Source organism: Ambystoma mexicanum, chromosome 10 (assembly GCF_040938575.1).
Source record: "Ambystoma mexicanum isolate Mex_15411 chromosome 10, UKY_AmexF1_1, whole genome shotgun sequence".
In the NCBI taxonomy this organism is placed as follows: Eukaryota; Metazoa; Chordata; class Amphibia; order Caudata; family Ambystomatidae; genus Ambystoma; species Ambystoma mexicanum.
The window spans coordinates 21,798,090-21,820,340 of record NC_090932.1 but is presented as its reverse complement, the minus strand read 5'-3'; the positions used below and the strand labels follow the sequence as shown (position 1 = coordinate 21,820,340).

Sequence of the window (22,251 nt, the reverse complement as noted above, 5' to 3'; positions counted from 1 at the left end):
AAGTCAAAGGCTGCTGACAAGTCCAGGAGGAGTAGCAACACTGTTTTCCCACTATCCTTGAATTCCTCAATTTTAGTTTTAAGATCTATCAAGGCCGTTTCAGTGCCATGGAGAAGGCGGAAGCCCGATTGGCGTAAGCCTAGTAGATGGTTAGCTTCTAAGTAATCTTGAATTTGGAGCTAGGCTACTCTATCGATGATTTTTAGTAGGAAGGGTACGGTGGTGATAGGCCTATAATTGGTTGGCATGGAAGGATCAAGGGTTTGTTTTTTAATAAGGGGAGGACCCAGGATTCTTTTAGGTTAGCCGGCACTGTGTTGGATTTGAAAGAGGAGTTGATTATCTTCGAGATAAACGGGGCTAGATCTCTAGCTGCGTCCTTTATTATTTGTGCTGGGCAGCTGTCGCCCTCACAGTTGGATGGCTTCAGTGAGAGGTAAACCTTTTCAGTGTCGATAATGAAGATAGGTTTGAAGCTAAAAGGCAGGATAGTATTGGGTTCAGTCGCCAAAGGTGCTTGTTGATCAGTAGGAGGGAGGGAGTCCTTTTTATTAGTTATTTTGAGTTGGAGGGTGGAGATTTTATTCGATAGGACGTTCTGTATGTTAGTACACCATATTTTGTCCTTGGGGACCATGTCAGTTGGTTGCATGGGGGATTCCATTTCCCGGAGGATGGCGAAAAGTTCCTTGGTATTAGGTTTGGCATTAGTATTTCTGTCATTGAATACATTTATTTTTGTATTGATCATTTCTGTCTTGTAGTATTTGGAGAATTGGGTTAAGTTAGCTTTATTGTTGTCAGTGGGCGAATTGCGCCAGATAGTTTGGAGTTTTCTTTTCTGCTTTCTAAGGTCCTTAAGTTGGGGTGTGAACCAAGCATTAAGGTGGGCTTCTTGCTTAGCTTTGCGTAGTTTGGGTGGTGCAATAGTATCTAGTGCATGAGACATAGCCTTATTAAAGGTGTCTACTAGGGTCTCTGGGTCAGTATTGTTCTTCAGGCCATTGATAGTAGGCAGGAGGAGGGGGATGAGTTTTTCTGTGGTAATGTCTTTTTTACTTCTGGTGGGGAGTGGTGGTATCATTTTGATAATTTTAGGGCTGAGGAGATCAAGTGTGGCAGTGAAATTCATTAGATAGTGGTCGGTCCATGGTTGAGGGATGATGTCAGTAATGACTATGTTGCAGTTAAGTTCAGATACCCAGTCAAGGGTTCTACCCTTAACATGTGTGGGGGTGAGGACTTTTTGGGTAAGCCCGTGGTCGTTCAGGATAGCTGTTATAGAGAGGACATTTTTGTTATCTGTCTCATTATAGCCAATGTTAAAGTCACCCAGCAACAGCGTTTGCGAGTGGTTTTGGGTATTGTTAGCTATGAGGGTGGTAAGGTCATCTTCGAAGGTTCCCAAGGGACCTGGGGGCCTATAGATCAAGTGGATAGTTAGCGTGCAGTTATTAGAGAGTTGCAATTTTGCTGAGAGTACTTCGCAGGAAGCACAGGGAGATGAGGTGGTGAGCCTGATAGGCAGAGTAGTTTTAGCGATGATGGCTAGGCCACCGCCTTTAGTGTTAGGTCTGTCTACTCTGTGGATCTGGTAATTGTCAGGTACGGCTAGCATCAGGGAAGGTCCTGCTGTCTCGTGGAACCAGGTTTCTGTTACGGCAAGGAGGTCGATGCTGCCGTTATTTAGTATGTCAGCAATTTCAGTTGCATGGGCTACCATGGATCTGGTGTTGATAAGGGATGCACTAAGTGACAAAGTATTCCTAGGAGTGGGATTGCTTGCAGATTTATCTGTGTGATTATTTCGACTTAGGTGTTTCTTTTTAAGAAAGTGAGTGGGACGCGGGGTCAGAGTTGAAGGTTTCGTGGCTTGAGTTTGCTTATCCAAGTGAGTCTGTATAGTTGGGAATCTAATAGTATTGTTTGCGCAGTTTCTTTTGGGTTCATATATGCAAGGTAGTCTTGCCCTAAGTCTCAAGTTTCTGTCTGTGGGGGGGCTAGTGCTATAGGTAGCAAAGGCCATGACTGTAGTTAGGTGGGTCAGGGAGGTCAGGTTTCTACACATGATCGTTAGAATAGTTACGGGTTCAGGTTACTTCCCTTACTTCGGTACGGTTGTCTGGCTAAAGTGTCGCAATGTAGATTGAGGGTGGCTAGTTGTAACCAAGGGGTTCACCTAGTGCTATGGATCATGGAGTATGCTAATAGGGCCGTGTAGCAGGTGTATTCTGTTTCAACCTTGGGTAGTTTGCTTAGCTGAAAGCAGTCATAGCAAGTTCAGTGGTCACATCCGAATGAGAGTAGCTGCAAGTACAGAGAACACGTGCTAGGACAAGAGGCTCGGGGTGTGGTACTCAAGCATAGATATAGTTGCAGCATGAGAATCGCTTAGAAATCGAAGTGGCATCATTGCATATATAGATGACAGTGGATTCAGGCATCATGTTAAGGTCACCATGGGGCAATTGAGGCAATGAGCAGTCATGAGGTGTATTACTGTTAGTAGTACATATGTTGGCGGCATATGCTCAGGTAGGTGTGGGAGTGAAGCTCTGGCTAAGTTAGCACGGTAGGCAGTTTGTGCTAAGTCGTGGTAGTGTTCCGTGCGGGGAGCGTAAAGCATATAGTTTAGTAACAACGGTTATGGCTGTATTCATACAACGTACCTGGCGTGTACTGGCCACATAGTGGAAGGCCAAGGCAACCAGGTATAGCACATCACAGACTGACGTTAAGCCGTATGAGCAAAAGCAATTGGTATAGCAAAAAGACAGCAGGCAACCGCATATAGTGCCATGCATTGTGTCCTTTTTGACTGTAGAGAGAGCACATAGAGCAAAGACCCTGACCTCTTCAGAAAAGATATCAGTCTATCCAGAGATTGAGTGAATTTGGAAGACGTGGATAAGTTGGATAAGTTCAACCTTTCCAAGTCTTCACTCCAGGATATGCCCATTACATACATGGGAAACATTCACTCTCAAACCTCCTGTTTTCTACTGATGATCAGGCATCCGTCATGTTCTCCTTGATGCTCATGAGAACAGTTAATGGGCCTAGGCTTTAACAGATCATAATCCTGCATTAATTCAATTCTCTTATGACACACCAGACCCTCCCAATCAAACTTCTAAATATTAAGAGATTCTCTGCACAGAGGTCGCTCCTGCAGAGCTCCTCTTGCTCTAACTCCAAGGGCCATTGCCTTGAACTGATCTTGTACAGAGCATGATTGTCATAGTGCAAAACACCATCCTATGCCCTGAGATGTGCCAACTGTTCCAGTAGACTATTTGGGATGGGTCATTCCAGCATCCCCTTTGCAGATACAGCAAACATCTAAAGACCTTAATTAACTAGATGTTAAAATATTCTTGGAAAATGAAACTGTGAATGTCATCCACAGCAAAACCGAAGTTAAAACCTCGTGTTGCTTTTTAAACTCCACGCTCACTCAGGAAGTCACCACTGTAGCAAGATCTTGTTCCGATGAGTCCGGATTATACAATCGCATGTTACTCTCCTGCCCTCTCTTAGCCTTTCCATGTTCTGAACCCCTGACTGGATCGAACCCAGTTTATAGTGATAGTTCATGAAGCTCTGTAATGGTTTTAGATCCAGTTTTTACCAATAACTCTGTGATAGAAGTGATCAAAGATCTGCACTGATATAAAGTTAAAGAAGAACGAGGGGATTCCGGGAAGTGGGATGGCCCGTGGGGCGGGACTGGGTTATTGATGTTGGTTACTTTCAAGTGCAAGGATTCAGAGGTAGTGGGTTTGAGGAATTTGGTGAAAGTGAGAATCTTAGGGAGGGTTATGATGGGCGTTGCAGTGTAGAAGGGGTATGACTAGGATTAAGATAATTATATGGAATGTGAGCGGGCTGGGTCACAACAAGAAGAGAATGACCGTGGGGAATTACTGAATCGTTGGAAGATACAGGTGGCATTTTTACAAGAAACCCACCTCATGAAGGCAGAGGTGGGTGACATATGGAAGAAGTGGGGTGGAACAGTGTTTGGATTGGATTACTCCACATATGCAAGGGGGTGCTTACATGGATAGCCAAAGGGGAACTGATATGGATAGATAAGAGACTTATGGACACCGACGGTCGGACATTGGCACTGATGGGCAGCCGGATGGGAGAGGTATTTTCCTGGTGAACTCTTACGCCCCTACTGAGGACCCTAGCACATATTTAAGTCAGTGGTGACATTGGCGGGGGTTATAGGAGTGAGTACTTCCTTTGGGGCGGGGATTGTAATTGTTTGTTGGATCCGACACAGAACCGCTTGTTGACAATGGGACCCCTGAAACAACAATCGTCTAAGGCCTTGAATGACGTGATTACTGATTTGGACTTGGTAGAATTATGCAGGGAAAGTCATGGAGAGAGGGAAGGTTACTGTTTCTGTTCTTACACCCACGTCTACGATTCCAGATTAGACTCTGTATTTGTGGGTGGGAAGAATTTCACCTAATTTTCAGGCGCAGAATGCTTGTGGCCAATATTTCCTGACCATGCCATGTTAACGGACATTTACTAACATGGACTAAATCAAAACTGGCTATTTCATTATGGAAAATAAGGGCTGCATCTCTATCGGACTCGGCATTCACGGGGATGATCTGAGAAGAGGTAGCCGATTTTCTTTAGAGAAATGAGGGCTCAATAGAGGATGTTGGCATGAAATGGGAGGAGGCCTTTAAAGTAAGAATGAGAATTGTGGTTATAGCTAAATCGGTGGGGGTTAGGAATTCATTCCATAATTCTCTCAGGGTGGTGGACGGGACTGGAATGCGACTTGGCGATGGGTCCCAGTGGGGGAATGATTGTCTCAGGAATTGCACAAACACCAAAGATTGCAGTACGGTGAGTTTACAAGCACCCTTTTTTCCAGACTGGCAAACTTGTAATGAGGCCCCTAGTGTTTAAATGTAGAGCTCTCTATTTCGTGTAGTGATTTCGTTTGATCAAAGGTATCATTCACATTAACAACCCGTTGGTTATTCAATGCTGACATATTTTGATCTTGGTTGGTTTCCACTGAGAGAGGACGAGAAGAGCTGTTCTCTACCACAATGGATGTACATATATATCTGGTATGTTTTGGTTTATTTGGGTGTCAGATAAGTGGGTTTCTTGATAGGCAATACCTGAAATGCACCCCAAAGACGATTTTCCAGTGTCTGCATTGGGGGTAGAGGGTTAGTTTCAGGATTTGCAATACCCGTTGTCCTGAATTCCTCTAGATAACCCTATTTATCATGGCTTCAAAAGACGCTTTTTGAGCGGAAAGTGTCATGATGTGTAAAGTTTGAAATTAGCAATGGGGAGGACAAAAAGTAAGGTTGATATTGATATTTTATTGATATAGTATTTGTGTCGCGCTCATACACAAGTGTTAACAAGTGTATAGCCAGGAAAGAGGGTGGCAGGGTGTTACCTATGTTACAGCTCGGCAAAGCGTCTTCTGCGGCGTATCGTCACGATCCGTCATGAAACGGCACTAACCGACTGGGCTCTAATGCGGCAAGCACTAATGCGCCTGCGTACCAAACAAAGGTGCGCGAGGACTACAGTACAGTCTCACGGCGCAAGCGTACATGCAGAAAGCAGCACGATTTCAATCAGAACTATACGATGTAAATAAAAACAATAATACCCACAGAAAAGGGGGCAGAAAGTTAGTTGATAAAAAGAGGACCTTGTTAAACTAAAGTCCGAGCAACACGATAAAATCACATTTTTAAAACAAGTGTTGCAGTAATTAAAATGGCAGTGCAAATTAGTGCAAAAGTGTCTTTGTGCAGGAACTAAGGGGAATATGAAATAAATGCATAGTCATGTTTTGTGTTCAGTGTGGAAGAGGTTTTTGTGAATTTTTGGGTGACTGGTGGCTGTAGTCAGGATTTACCGCTAAGTTTTGACTACTATTTTGGGAATACTCAGGAGCATGAGCCGCTCGTCTCTGCAGACTAAGGGATGTACAACTATGGGGAATTTCTTTAAGGATGGGGGTCTTACCTACATTTGAACAATGGTCGATCACTTATGGGAAGCTGCGGGGGCATTTCCTGTCTGAAGCCGGGGTGGTGAGGAGAATGGTGGAAATACGGGAAAGCACCCGGAAGAGCCAGAAACGAATACTGTGTTACAGGCTCTCCTTGCGATAGCCGATGTGAAGGGATTGGTTTTCATGGATCCATGGCACGTTGGCGATTGGGAGGCACCCCTTGCTATTGAAAGTAAAGACCAAATGGGAAAGAGATATGGGTTGTACTGTCTCCGACCAGGAATGATAGGAATATGGGAACATGTGAAGAAGGCATCCAGAAACGCTCGGTTTAAGCTGATCCAATATAATGTTCTGCATGGGGTCTATATGACCCCGGCAAAGCTGCATACCCTCAATATTCAGTTGCCCCACAACTGTCCAAGATGTACCTGGAATTTGGCAGGATTTTGGAACATAGTGTGGGAGTGGGAGATTATTCATTCCGACCGTAGGGCGGCGGTGGATAGAATACATACTTTACTCCAGAGTTCCTTGACTTGGATGCCTACGTTGTGCCTATTTGGGACAATACACACAGACAAAAAATAACTCAATTCCATTACTGGCAAAAAGAAGGATCGTGATTTTGTTTGGAAAGGTCCTAGGGGACCGCTGCGCCAACATTGGGTGATGGAAATTAAGAGGAGGAGACTGGCAGAGATGTAGATACTACAAAATAATGTGGAACTGGAATCAGAGGAGGGTATTGTATTAGATTGGGAACGATTGTTAAATGTTCTCACCACCTCTTCGAACTTGAAGCCACCGTGAGGGGAGATGCTTATAGTACCGTGAGCATGGGGAGAGCATGGATCAGACGATATTTGGGTAATGTGGCTCCCCACTCACAGGAATGGTGAGTCACCTCTGCGATGTAGATTTGCAGGCACTCACACACAGTCAGAGGTCCAAGGTTTGGGAGTTGAGAAGAAGCAAGCAGTAGGGGATGCTAAGATCGGGTAACAGGGTAACCATGTTTTTAAATGTTATCAATGGTATCTTTGATGGTTTTATATGCAATTGGATAGTGCAATGTTTGTTTCTGAGTGCTCGCACAAAAATAACACATACATTGAAACAAAAAACAAAGAAAGATGTGAACGAGCAGCAGATCCAGACTTGTCCCATAGGATGTATGGTGTGAGCTGTGTGATGTGACGCATCCTTACTCTTAGATCTTGCACCACAACATCAGTGGCACGCGGCTCAATGGGAATCCTGTGGCATGTTCACATTTAATGGTGCGCCTTCTGTTAATGGGACTCGATTATCCAGTTTCTTGTTTATTTATGTCTTTCAAAGCACAAACCGCCAGGGCTTCATTCCTGGTGCTGTACAGGAGCATAAACAGCAGATTCAGAGCAGCAGGTTGAGGTGCAGTTACTACACTCATTAATGAAAGATACTAGTTTATTGATTTGGTTTCTTAAGCAGATCATGATGTTTATGTTCCGTAACTCATTTGGTTCATTCACAAATGTAATATTGAAATGATTCAGTTTAAAGTACATAGAAACATCGACTGTCTCTTCGTTGTCCCTGTCATTGTTGGCCAACCATCATTCTATTAACAAGGTCTATCTTGCGGACCCTTAAGCTTTGATGCAGAATGAAGTCATGATTCAGTGTTCCATTTTTTATCTTTGATTCTATTTTCTCTACTCTGTTCTAAAATACTCAACCCCAGTCCCCCATATTGGATCACTGAATTGGCTTTAATCCTTGATCCAAAGAGCGCTCAAACTGCTGCCTTCCTTATTATATGAAGCCTCTAGACCAGTGGTCTTCAAACCTTTTGGCCTGGGAACCACTGAGCAAAATGTGGGCAGGCCGGGACCCCTGAAAAATGCCAAATATACAGGAACAGTAAGTCCATATGGCTATGAACTTTTGTGCGCTGTCATTGCACCCTGCTCCCAGTATAGTCCCTGTGCTTCCATCACAGTCTCTGGACTCCCTCATGCCACTTCTAGCCCAGTCCCTGGCCTCTCCCCACACTACTCCACCAAAGTCCCTGGGCTCTCCCCACACTACTCCACCAAAGTCCCTGGGCTCTCCCCACACTACTCCACCAAAGTCCCTGTGCTCTCCCCACACTACTCCACCAAAGTCCCTGGGCTCTCCCCACCCTACTCCACCAAAGTCCCTGGGCTCTCCCCACACTACTCCACCAAAGTCCCTGGGCTCTCCCCACCCTACTCCACCAAAGTCCCTGGGCTCTCCCCACACTACTCCACCAAAGTCCGTGGGCTCTCCTCACCCTACTCCACCAAAGTCCCTGGGCTCTCCTCACCCTACTCCACCAAAGTCCCTGGGCTCTCCACACCCTACTCCACCAAAGTCCCTGGGCTCTCCCCACCCTACTCCACCAAAGTCCCTGGGCTTTCCCCACACTACTCCGATCACTATCCCATGTCTCCCCTCATCCTGCTCCCACCACAGTCCCTGAGCTCCCCTCTCCCTGCTCCCAGCACAGTCCCAGGGCGAGTGGTGGCTGGTGAATTATTTAAGTGTAGGAGCATAAATGTTTTCCCCAGATATGCCATAGCGACTGAGTGTAGTGAGGGAGCCCACACCAATCAAGGCGATGTACGTCAGGGTTCTTCCCCAGAGATTTTTTTTGAATGATACGTTAAAATGCTGCATTTTAGATCACACTTTTAAAAATAAATTGGGTAAAAAGCCAGACAGTTTGCAACTGGCACTGGGGGGCCCGTGAGTAGGCAAGACTAACATTACACTAAATGTCTTTCCATCTAGACTCTAGACAGAAAGAAAGTTAGTTTAATGATAGCTGTATGCAGGTAAATGGTACCATTTCACAGGATATTCATTGCAAGCTGAAGACCAGAAGTTTTATTTATGAGTCTAGGATCTAGACTCTAGTCTAGTATCTAGACCCCCAGCCCCCAAAAAATTGTATAAATAAATAAATGAATTCAGACTGTGGGTGCACAGTTTGAATACTGTAGCTTTAGACTCTATTATTTGTGAGTGGAAAAGCATGAATAATCAATACCATATATATTTACCTTTTCGTGTTTTCATAGATTAACCACGCTTCGACTGGTCTACCAGCTCATATTCCTGGTGTGAACATAGCACTCAGCGGTTCCTACGTGATCGTGACCACAGACTTCGGCCTCGAGCTTCAGTTTAATGGCGATCATGAGCTGTTTGTGAGGGTTAAGGAATACTACAAAGGGGCCTTGTGCGGACTGTGTGGGACCTACACAGACACCCAGGTGGACGACTTCCTGACCCCAGGTGGAGTGGTGGTCCAAGACTTCAATGAGTTTGGAAACAGCTGGCGGGTACCTGACGACGAATGGCCGTGAGTAATCCTTTCATTTCCAGAGGAATGCACATGGTACATAGACAAGGTACTTGGATTATAGCCCAAGACCAAATTCCAACCTGCACATATTCTATTAAAAACATAGTTTCCTGAATATTTTGTCCTCAATTTTTAATATTTTTAATCATTGTTTCTTTCATATTTATGTATTTTCAGTGATCTTGACAATGCAAAACTTGATTTTCTTCTTGCAAGTAGCAAATTTGGTTATGGTTTTGCAGGAAAGATAATTTTGGAGTCAATTCTGTGGCAAGTAGAGATTAGCGTACAGGGAATTAATTGCTTCTTGATAGGTTATTTTAACAATTGTTTGAGGCAGAGATTGGTAGATTTTCTATATTAAACTTTTCATATTTTATTGAAGAATGCCTTCTTTTTTAATGAACTGATTCATTTTAAGAAGTCATTCTCATTTTTGTTTAGAAAATTGTTTTATTTGTGTAATGAATGGGTTTGCTTTTCCCTTTTTGTCTGGATGAGTAATGCCAGCATTATAGAGTGATTCACTATTTGATGTTGAAGCGGATTTGGGGCAAAATCCACCGTAATCTCTTTTGCGCACATTAATCTCAGCCATCCCTATTTATGATATAAATCACTAGACCTTAACAATATAGAAGCAAAGTGCATAATATTTGAAGCAAACTCCTGCGTTTCCTTTCAACGGCATGAGTTTTGACCTGGAGAAAGCACCTGTGAGGTCAGGAAAGCGTATCCTTGTCGTTTATTTTAGCAGTATTCGGAGCAAAGTATTCTACGCAGATGTTTGTCATCATCATCATAAACTTTATTTCGGTTAGTCAACCATACAAGTATACACAAGTAAAAAGACAATGGTTCAAGATAAAAAGTTATAAAATCAGCATCCCAAAATTGGCATATCCCGGCAAAACATTAAACTCCAGCATAACAGAGAATGAATCTTCGTTACAAAGTGGAAGTGCTTTACATTATAAATTTGCGTGTTTGTACAGATAAAGCTGGACGAGGAGAGTCTACTGCTCGCAGCCATTACCATTACCATTAGCAATAATCTAGTTCTGGGCTTGTCTAAAAGACTTAAGCTTTCTCCCTGAGTAGCCATGCTCTATGGATGTAATGGGCCGTCGCTCTGACCACCTGCACCTCTATACACTGACCCGGGACTTTCAGAGCGCCGTCCAAATGTCTGACCCCTTCCTCTCTCAATATGGGCTTCAGATACATTTTGCTCAGCCTCAGAGTCCTGCTGCAGAGCAACAGGATATGCGTGACTCTCTCATTGCCCTCATCGCATAGGGGGCATTTGCTCATATAGGTTAATAGCCAGTTTTGAGAAAAAGAAGCTCCCGAGAGAGTCCCCAGTCGAAATTGCAAATACATAGCCTTTTCGTAGGGGGGGTGAATCACATCCAGATATAATTTGTAAGCTGGTTGATGCCTCCAGTCAAGGTAACCAGGCCCCAGTTCCAGAGTCGAGGCATCAGCCAGAAGACAATCATTACTTCTCTGTCTCGATCGAAGGTAAACCTGGAATTAAGGGGTGCGTCCACACGTTGGTCAAATCAAGGTCCTGAAACTGGGACCTAACGTGGGATGCCCATTGTAAACTCTTTCCCCCCACCAAAGCTAGCAGATGAAGTGCTGCATTTTGATAACCTACTAAACCCTGCTGTGTCCATAGCCTAGCCCAGAATAATGCTGGTCTTGCATGGATGTGGTCGGCAACCGAGGCCAGTGCCGTGGGGGAATTTACAGGGAGCAGCAACAATTTCTTCAACAATGTGTGTTCGTACGTGCAAAGCTTCTGGATATTACTATACCCCCATAACTCAGAGCCGTATATCGCAGCAGGGATGGATTGCTTCTGGAGTAAATCCAGAGCTGGGCAAACTTCACCGCCTCCATGTTTCGCATGGAACACCAAGATTGCTCCACTTACCTTTTCTAGGGTAGCAGTCGATTTTGTGATCTGGGCACCCCAGCTGCCACATTCTTCAAATCTAAGTCCCAAATAGTCATAATAGTTCACCTGTTCAACGACTAAACCTTCTACTTCAATCTTCAGTGTTTTACATTTAGTAGATTTGGGTTAAAAGACCATCACCTTCGACTTCTCAATATTCAGACTGAGGTGAAGCCCCCTGCACTTTTTCAGGAGCGCAGCAAGTGTCTTCCTCAGCCCTTGGGGTGATGTGGAAATAAGAACCGCATCCTCAGCGTAGGGGCTGGATATTTGTGTTTGTTTGTTGATGTTGGTACAGTTTATACTTTTATAATAAAACATGAACAGTAATAAATGTCTTTGCCCTCCCTTTTGACACCTTTCCCTGTGCATTTTTACAAATGACTACCTGTTTGTTTCTCTTCCATTAGTTGCTGGCCCACTGCTCCTCCGCCCATCGTGTGCTCACCTGCATTGCAACAAGTGTCTGAAGATCAGTGCAAAATCTTGACTTCATGGACCGGCCCCTTCAAACCCTGCCATTCCCTGATTCCACCTCAGTCATACTTCGAGAGCTGCGTCTACGACCTGTGCGCCAACGCAGGAAACTCCGTGCAACTGTGCCGCGCCCTGGATTCCTACGCCGCTGCTTGCCAGGCTGCAGGAGTGCATCTGGGAGACTGGAAGGAGGGGACCGTCTGTGGTAAATTATTCAGACTTCATTAAAATGCCTACATGCATGCATATCAATATGTACATCGGGCAAGAGGCACGCAAACTAATGCAAAAGGAAAAATCGCAGAGGAAGCGCTTTTTCATTTGCGTTACTTTGATAAATGCATGGGTCTGGAGTCCTGCTCATTCCAGTGGGGCTGAACAGCCGCATAAATGATGCCATGTCCAGCCCCCTGGCATACATTAGTGTCGGGCGCGCATTACTACAGTATTGGACTAAACAATATCGGAAGGATTCTTATATCTGCTATTCTTACAGGTCAAATTACAATGAGTTCCAACATACTTTTGAGGAAGTGGTTATTGTTTTTTGCACGGGTACCAGTGAGCTTAGTATTGATCGTCATGTTATAAACATGAACATATATCTATATGGGTTGTCATTATCCCAGTCATTCATTCTTGAAAATAAATTGAGAATTAAACCTAAACTAAGAGAGGCAGGTTGCTCATTATGATAAGAATGTAATTTTGGGAAGAAATGTTTGGGTTGTAGGGTAGGTAATCCCTCTAGTAGGCGTGTGTCACCGGTCGCCAGTCTCTGCATGTAGGTTTTAACCTAATACTGAGACGGAAATTCCACACTCACTGCAGGCCCTTGTCCATATGTGGGACTTGCCTATCCAGGATGCAGGGGTGGGTGAGGGGGTGTGGCGGTTATCCTCTGTACCAGGGGGATCGCTCTCCAATAAGCAGACGAGACATCTCTTACCTCTGTTCCTTGCCACACTGCGCCGCAAAGCCCACACTGGACACCAGGGAGGAAGGAACCGCAAAGCGTCTTCCCTCACTGAGGCACTCACGTCCAGCCTCATACGCCTCCTCTTAAGCCTCTGTGTAATGTTCATCGTTTGAAGAGCTCGCTCAGAGATATGGGCACAGGAGCCTTAATACAGAGACTTTAAAAGCCTCATTAGGCATTTGCCAGTAATCGTAACACAGGTTGTTTTATCTGTATACTGTCTATTTTCAGCACCTGGCAAACTTTGAGGTGGGGATTATTTTGCTTGGGAATACCGCACACATTAAATACCACCTATTAATGAGTTTGACTACTTCATAAAACATCTCCAATTTTTACTTCCACCCAAGACATGAATGTAAAAATTCTAAAACGTGTGCAGTAGCTGTTAAACATTGTCCCTGCACTGAAAGGAAGCAACAGTGTTCCCTTCCCTACAGGAGGAAATGCTATGCATTGGGGGAGTTGCCAGGGGGTAAAAGAGTGCCATAGCTAATGCCCTCCTCATCACCTTTGCCAGGCACATTACAAAAGGGTCAGGAGTTACCATTGTGTGCATTTACGTGTTTTTAATACAGCGGCTGCTGTATAGAAAACATTTATGTCACCGTAACGAGGGGTAAATTAAAAAAATAGAAAAATAATGCAAGAAAACATTTCGTTGTGCACGCAGTATTTCCAGAAATCTGCCACCTGTACCTCCATCCCGGTGGTAAATACTGCCTGCAGTAACAGTAATGACTGACACTGCATGTCCATCACACCCATAAGGCGGCCCTTAGTCCCACCTGGAAACCCGGCAGCCCTATTTCATGATGTGTTTCTTGTGCTTGTTACATGCACAGACTGCTCCAGAGAGCTCAGCCCAGTGGGAGGGAAGAGCAGGAATAAAGAGAAGGTAAGCAGAGGTTAAGAAGGTTCTGCTGTGGCCTGATTGGCACAGCAGCAAACACTCTCCTCCCAAGACCTTTAACCTTCACTGCTTGGTACATGCACCTGGTTTGAGAGGCCACTTAAGTGGTCCAGTTAGATGGTATAGTTTGAGTGACAGGTAGCATGGGGTACATCTATGGAGCACTTTACGAATCAACCAAAAAATGGTGATGGTTGGATTGCTTTTAATGAACCCTAACGTCTGCTAATTGCTATGCTCACATTTTTACCATTGTTCCACAAGTGCCTCAGCCTTCTTCTAACCCCCTTCATCTAATCCAGATTAAGGCTACAAAACGTATCCTTTGCCTCAAGCCCAAGGACCGTATCTCTTCAGCCCTAAGATGTCTCCACTGGCTCCCGGTGGCCGCAAGAATCACATTCAAGAACCTCTGCATTATCCACAAGGCTTTCTGGGGCCTGGACCAAGCTATCTCCATCTTTCTATCCCTAAATACCTCCCGGCTAGAGCCCTCCGCTCCTCGATCTCCAACTCTCTGCTTGTCAAATGCTTCTCAAGCAGAAAGTGGGGGGCAGGTCGCTCTCTTCATCGGGTGCCTCTCTTTGGCACAGCCTCCCTTCCTCTCTCAGACTCGAACTAGACCTCCTCAAGTTCCAGAAACCTCTTCAAACTCTGCTTTTTGCTGCCTCTTTCTCTCTTCCCCTTCCCTACTAATCCCCACACTGGCGCTAAATCTGGTGGCCTGGACCTTCATGTATCTCACAGTCGACACCAGCTCCCCCTCCACCAGCACTAGCCCTGTAGGCCCCCTACCTGGCGATCGTGCATCCCTCCCTTGGCATCGCTCCACCCAGGCACTTAGCCAGCGACCTCCTCCCCTGGCTGCCCCCAGCACTTGCCCACTCCCTTCTACCTCCCCGCCCCCTCTCTTTCCTCCATCTCCTGCACTTCCGTTGTAGCACTTGTACGTCCGAATGTCACACGGCCGAGTAGGACCACAAATGTTTACTGTTTTTCTTTTGCCATTATTATTATTTACTCTCCTGTTTCCACCCCACCTTGCCTTGTGGCGCCTGGAAACACTGTCTTGTTGTATAGGCGCCATACAAATGCTCAATGAATCAAATTAAATCAAATTGTGCATCATCATGGGGGTCTACCTTGCAACCCTCATCATAGTAACCTTGGGGGCTACGTCTTGCCACACCCGAGCCTCTCAGCCTAACTTTCAAACAACCGAGAAATAATAGACAGAAAGCTTTCCATTAGAAGGGCCCCAACCCTAGGAAAATCAGGCTTAACCCGGAGCATGATGAGAATTTTCCAACAAGGACAGCTACCATGCAACCCCTCTACCTGGGGATAATAGGTGATAAGAATAGGTTTTAAACCTGTTGGGCCTCGTAATGAGTTGATTTGTGTTCCCCTCGTAGCAACAAGCAAGGGATCCTCGTTTTAGCACCCCCCCTTCCATTTATGGAGACCCACCATGAACATAAAAATCTGATGGAGACATTTGAATTCCCAAACAGGGTGTCATACTCACTGCTGATGCCAACCCCGACACTGCATTCACTGCCGATAGCAATCCCGACACTTGCATTCACTGCCGATAGCAACCCTGACACTTGCATTCACTGTTGATGGCAGTCTCTGCACTTTCATTCACTGCTGATGGCAACCCCAGGACTTGCATTTACTGCCGATAGCAACCCTGACACTTGCATTCACTGTTGATGGCAGTCTCTGCACTTTCATTCACTGCTGATGGCAACCCCAGGACTTGCATTCACTGCCGATGGCAATCCTTGCAATTGCATTCACTGCTGATGGCAACCCTGACACTTGCATGCACTGCCGATGGCAAACCTGACACTTCATTTCAGGGCTGATGGCATTCCAGACACTTGCATTCATCAGTCCCAATGGCAACCCCTGACAACTGCATTCATTGCCAATGGCAATCTCAACAGTGGCATTCTCTGCCGATAGCAACCCCAACACTTGCATTCACTGTTGATGGCAATCTCTGCACTTGCATTCACTGCCGATGGCAACCCTGGCACTTGTACTCACTGCCGATGGCAACCCTTGCACTTACATTCTCTACAGATGACAACCCTGGCACTTGCATTCACTGCTGATGGCAACCCTGGCACTTGCATTCACGGCCAATAGTAACTCCAGCACTTGCGTTCACTGCCGATGGCAACCCTGGCACTTACATTCACTGCTGATGGCATCCCTGGCACTTACTGCCTATAGCAACCCTGATACTTGCTTTCACTGCTGATGGCAATCCCGGCACTTGCATTCTCTCCTGATGGCAACCCTGTGACTCGCCTTCACTTTTGATGGCAACCATGCCACTTGTGCTCACTGCTGATGGCAACCCTGGCAGTTGCTGGCAACACCGGCACTTTTACTCATTGCTGATGGCAACCTTGACACATGCATTCACTTCCGATGGGCACCCTGGCACTTGCATTCATTGCCAATGGCAACCCTTGCACTTTTACCCACTGCTGATGGAAACCCTCGGCACTTGTTGATTCAGTTCCTTCTCTGGGATCCAATTTCTTTGTCATTGTGCCAATACATTTGCCTTTTGCTGAAGTAGCTCTTGGTAGTTTAAAGCAAAGTTGGGACTTTTGTTTTAGTTTCAATATATACAGAATAACACACAACTATTTTCCGCTCTAACCCTTAGATAAATCACCTTCCACAACAATTCCAATCACCCCTTCCAAGACATCAGCAAGCACAACAGAAAGAAGCACACCCACAACAAGCACAACAGAAAGAAGCACACCCACAACAAGCACAACAGAAAGAAGCACACCCACAACAAGCACAACAGAAAGAAGCACACCCACAACAAGCACAACAGAAAGAAGCACACCCACAACAAGCACAACAGAAAGAAGCACACCAGAAACAATCCAACCAGGAACAAGCTCAACTCCAAGGAGTACACCCACAACAAGCACAACTGGAAGAAGCACAGCTACGTCAAGCACACCAGGAACCAGCACAACTGCAACAATCCCACCCAGAACAAGCACAACTACAAGGAGCACACCCCCAACAAGCACAACTGAAAGAAGCACAGCTAGGTCAAGCACACCAGGAACCAGCACACCAGAAACAATCCAACCAGGAACAAGCACAACTCCAAGGAGTACACCAACAACAAGCACAACTGGAAGAAGCACAGCTACGTCAAGCACACCAGGAACCAGCACAACTGCAACAATCCCACCCAGAACAAGCACAACTACAAGGAGCACACCCACAACAAGCACAACAGAAAAAAGCACACCAGAAACAATCCAACCAGGAACAAGCACAACTCCAAGGAGCACACCCACAACAAGCACAACTGGAAGAAGCACAGCTACGTCAAGCACACCAGGAACCAGCACAACAATAACAATCCCACCCAGAACAAGCACAACTACAAGGAGCACACCCCCAACAAGCACAACTGGAAGAAGCACAGCTACGTCAAGCACACCAGGAACCAGCACAACTGCAACAATCCCACCCAGAACAAGCACAACTCCAAGGAGCACACCCACAACAAGCACAACTGGAAGAAGCACAGCTACGTCAAGCACACCAGGAACCAGCACAACTGCAACAATCCCACCCAGAACAAGCACAACTACAAGGAGCACACCCCCAACAAGCACAACTGAAAGAAGCACAGCTAGGTCAAGCACACCAGGAACCAGCACAACTGTAAGAAGCACACCAGGTAAAGAATGATCTGCTACAATTTCCGACTTCACCTACACATGCCTACCTTTTTGAACTAAAGCAATTTCCTCTGTACCACTCTGGTCCCTACACTGTAATCTTCACATGAAGCACCTCTTCTATGACTTTAAATGCTCAGGTGCAAGTGCCACTCGGTGTAGACGCGGTTAGGGTACCTCATTTGAGAGGGCGGGGGCTCTGGCTAGTTCGACCCTCTGCGACATCACCAAATAGAGGTTCATCTTTGTTAGATATAATGATGAGGTGTTTTACTATGATGCAGAGTAGTGGGATTGGGGGTTATTCGAGCTAAAAGCAATGTGTGTATCAGTAGCATAGAGTTGAAATCTAATGGCTATTAAAGAACCTGTTTAAAGGAAGTGTCGTAGGAAGGGTGTAACGCATACTTTGGGGGAGGCAAAGTGCATGGAGTGCATGTTCTCTCTGTGTCTGCATGCATTTGCCTGTGTAAGTCTTGTTTCCTGGATCAGGTCCATTGTTGCATGCAAAGTTAAGAATCCCAAGTGAAAGTTCCTGGAACAGAAAAATAGCATGAAATGGAAACTTTACTTTTCTGTTTTCTACTTTCTTACACGAAAGTGCTGTCAAACTTTGGAAAAGATGGCCACTTAAAGGGTAACTGAAATAATCTACTGTACAGTGAGTAGAAGAAATACCTTTATTAAGTTGACATGTATAAACCCAACGGATACTTTCTGCACACTTTTATGGCTAAAACCCAACTGACTCTATAACAGTGAAATCTTCCCCTAAGGTTCCACATTCTACATCCTGCTCTGTCACACTACACATTATTGCCAGCCCTCTCTTTTAGGAGTAAGATGCTACATATCCCCCTTCTTCACAACATTAAACATTTCAACTGAAATAGAAAACATTGGTAAGCAAGAACTTGAAAATTAATAATAACAAAATGAGCAAATACATATAACTGCAGCCAAAGAACTATGTACAGGAAAAACTATCAGGTAAAAATTGTACTTTAGCGCATATAACATCAACACTTGAGCACTATATTATATAAACTTTAAAATACAAAGGTTTTCCATGGCTTTGTACTGGACGAATTCCATACTCACGTTGACTTTTCTACTTATGGTCATGAACCTTGGACTGACTTATCTCTTTGTGAACACAATAACCTTGTACTAAGGTATCCTTCTTATCACCACTGTTGGGAGCACTAGCTCCTTTCCGACATGCACAACAGAATGTTTCTTTAAACATGTGCAGACTCTGTTAACATTCCAGACTCTTCCATCTGCCACTTTTACAGCACTATGTAACCTTTCTGTTACCTCTATCGGCTTGGACCAATGAACACCTCCTTCCATCCTGGTGTGAGGAAGTTTTATTCGCACCCCATTGCCTCTTTTGATTAAACTTTCCTTGGTGGAATTTCTGACTTCAAAGCAGGATATGTTGTACTCCTGATACTTGGCAATATTACGCTTGATACCTCCACATCAATATTTTTCACACATGCTCTCACTAGCCAGGCTGGGCAAACCCTGGTATTTGGTTTCCTACCCCTTAAAACCTTGAAGGGAGACACTCCCGTAGTGGCATGAGGTGTAAATCTGTGGGCCACAACAGTGTCCTCAGCAGCCTTTCTCCAATCCCCCTTTCTGAGATGGCAGATCTGATACTTTGTTTAATCACCCTATTAAATCTCTCGACAATATCATTCATCTCGGGATGGTAAATTGAACTTGTATTGTGTTCTATGCCATTCTTTTTCAAAACACCCATCTTCTCTGAAATTAGCTGAACACCATTGCTTGTTATAATGGTGATGGGATAACCTTCTCTTCTGAAAGTCTGATCAAGAAATGTGATGATGTCTCTGGTACATACATTTTGTACCCAAGCAATCTCTACCCAATGCGACAGCATGTCCACTAGCACAATACAATATTTGAGCAGTCTGTGAGACCTCACCAGTCCAACAATGTCCAAACCTACCCTTTCCCAAGGCATCGAGGGAATAGACATCAACATCAAGGGTTCCACCCTCGTGGCATAACCCTTTGCAGAACTTACACACTGTGCACTCCCAGACAACCATTTCAACTTGCACATCCATTCCAGGCCACCAATAACCTTGTCTCAATAGTTTTGTCTTGGATATTCCTTGATGCCCTTCATGGGCCATCTCTCAAATAAATTATTTCCCGAACCCCTACAGGTGGGAATAACTTGTCTCCCCTCAATACCAAAACATCCTTTATCAGAAGCTCATCAAAGGCAAGTATAATAGCATCAGGGATTACACCTCTTTTGATTTGACTGCTCTTCAAACCAGCTTCAAGTCTCAACTTGACGTCAATCAATACAGCGTCTGATAACATGGCTTCACGCCACTCACCCTCTAAGATGACTTCTTGGTTGACACTCAACACTTCATGTTCTCTATCCTCCTCATCACTTTCATCCTCTATCAAATTCGTCAACCTTGAAAGACAGTCCACTGCCTTGTTCCTCACACATGGAAGATACTCCATTTCCCAGTTGTATGTAAACGCGTCACCCACTTGCGAATTTTGGATGATACTTTATCTAAACCCTTCGGGGAGAGTATCTCCTTTAAAGGTTTGTGATCAGATCTCACTGAATTTTAATACCCCACAGAAATGGCTGAAACTTCTCCATTGCCCATTTAATCACCAATAGCTCTTCTTCAATGGTGGAGTTATTTTTGCCACCCCACCCTTGAGGCAAAAGTAACAGTGCATCAAACTTCTGCTGCTTGATCAATGTTGCATTCCGCTCTGCCACACTACACATTCTTGCCAGCCCTCTCTATTGGGAGTACGATACTATAGTAATATATTCTATAAAGAGTATTTCACCGGATTTGCCCATCTGCCAGGTCAGGAAAGAGGAAAGTTGTTACAGGAGCAGAGTTAATCTTTTTATGAATCAAGGTGTGTGTGTACGTGTGTGTATGTCTAATTGCCTGGCTTTTGCCTTCATCCAGACACATCAATTTTTCAAATTGCAATGTGGGTGTGTCTTGTAGTGACACCGCACAGGGCACCCCTTAACTTGCAGGTATCATTGTGTTCATTTGCAGCTGGCCACAGTTGTGTGGATCATGTGATGTCGTTTGTGTTAGTGGCAAGTTCTGCATCTTTAAAATCCCATAATCTAATCAATAGAGCAGATATGGGAACTGATCAGATCAGGTGACAGCCCTTCTAGAAAAACATGCCTTCCTATTCTCTTTGATACATGTGTTGTACCAGCTTTAGAAAGCATCACATTTTTTAAAACCTTCTGATGACTCCTTACTTCACAGTCTGGACTCCATGGAAAGCCTGAGCGTGGGTCATTTTTAGAACCAGACCTCAGGGTGCGGAGATTAGATGAGGGGCTCATTGAGGAACCCATTCAAGCTCTGGGCACAAAGGTTAAAGTACAGTGTACCAAGTCTTCGGTTTTCAGCAAAATCTTCAAAACCTCCGAACCGTTTCAGAATTCTGATGCAGGGGAACGTAAGAGCATTCTATTGTGTTACCTAAAGAAGGGGCCAAACTTTGCAGAAACTGGACCGCATTCAGATACAAATGTTTAACAAAAAGTCACATGTGCTCGCATGGACTCAGCCGGGTTGGAACAGTAGAAAATTGCTACAGGAGCACGGTCCCTTTTGTGAGTCAAGGCTCTCCAGAATGAGTTGCCTGAGCATCCCGCTTCTCCATTCACACTCATTTTCCATGTGCAAAGTGGGTGTGTCTTGAGGTATAGTGCCAGGCGCCTCGCAGGGCACACATATTCTATGCTCTGGTCACAAGACACATAGTGCAGCTGCATACTTAACTCACACGAAAATCCACACAACCGTCTTCTTGCTCAGCAAACCGCACGCACTTCACCACACCGCAACAACAAACAACACATAAACGGCAACAATGGCACACAAGGTCTCGCATCGGTCCAATATTCACCCCAAAGCTCAGCGCACGGTGAAAACCGAACTGAAGTCAGCTGTCAACAGCAGCGCACTCCTCTCCCTATCCTACTCCCTCTTCACTCGACTAACCCCGCCCGCCTTCTTGTTTACAGATCCGCCAGAGCGCCTGGAAACCAATTCCGTTGGTGACGGTGCGCGATATAAATACCTTTAACATTAACATTAACACAGCAGCAAAGTATTCTTGCATTTACCCTCTCTTCCCACCAACTAAACCCACCACCATCTTAACGAAGGGGGGTGGATAGTTGCAAATGGTATTATTTGTAGTTTTGCAAATCAGGCACAACTTGCAGCAGCTGCAATGTGCACATTTTTCCAAGAGCAAATTCAGCATCTGCTGCAAACATGTTTTCTGATAGGGCTCAGAGCTGTAAGAAAATACAGGTTTCGTGAACTATTATAGGGCTAACTGAAAATAATAATGTGCCGTGGTGGTGCACTGCATTAGTGCCTGAAGTCCCACAAGCCCCCTCTGTAAATGGCAGCAGTGACGCTGCCATGAAGGTGCCTTAGGGCCAGTCCTTGTCAGAATTCATGACCGCAGTGTTAGTTTGGGTGCACTACCCTACTGAGCAACCACAGCTACCTTGCACTGTATTGGCAAAGTGTGGGGTGTCCTAATGCTTCGCAGGGTGGGGTCTAAGGCTATGTGGACCCCTACTGGTCTACCGCCTGCAGGCGGGGGCTTGCACACGAAATTAAGGTAAAGCACGTCCCCCGCAAGTGTAACGCAAGTGAGGACTTTCACATACAGCCCGAACCAAGTTC

The 22,251-nt window shown here is 45.2% G+C and overlaps 1 protein-coding gene across 2 annotated transcripts in view; it reads left to right on the top strand.

Annotated features, from left to right (window-relative positions):
- LOC138491110 (uncharacterized) overlaps window positions 1–22,251 on the top strand; it is a 578,562-nt gene that overhangs the window by 458,508 nt on the left and 97,803 nt on the right. Inside the window, exons 90-92 of one of the 2 annotated variants that reach the window (XM_069617433.1) lie at window positions 9,118–9,401; window positions 11,781–12,052; window positions 16,432–17,481. In XM_069617433.1, the coding sequence (XP_069473534.1) occupies window positions 9,118–9,401; window positions 11,781–12,052; window positions 16,432–17,481 (1,606 nt within the window). The remainder of the gene's footprint in view (window positions 1–9,117; window positions 9,402–11,780; window positions 12,053–16,431; window positions 17,482–22,251) is intronic. The other variant, XM_069617434.1, reaches the window with a different exon arrangement.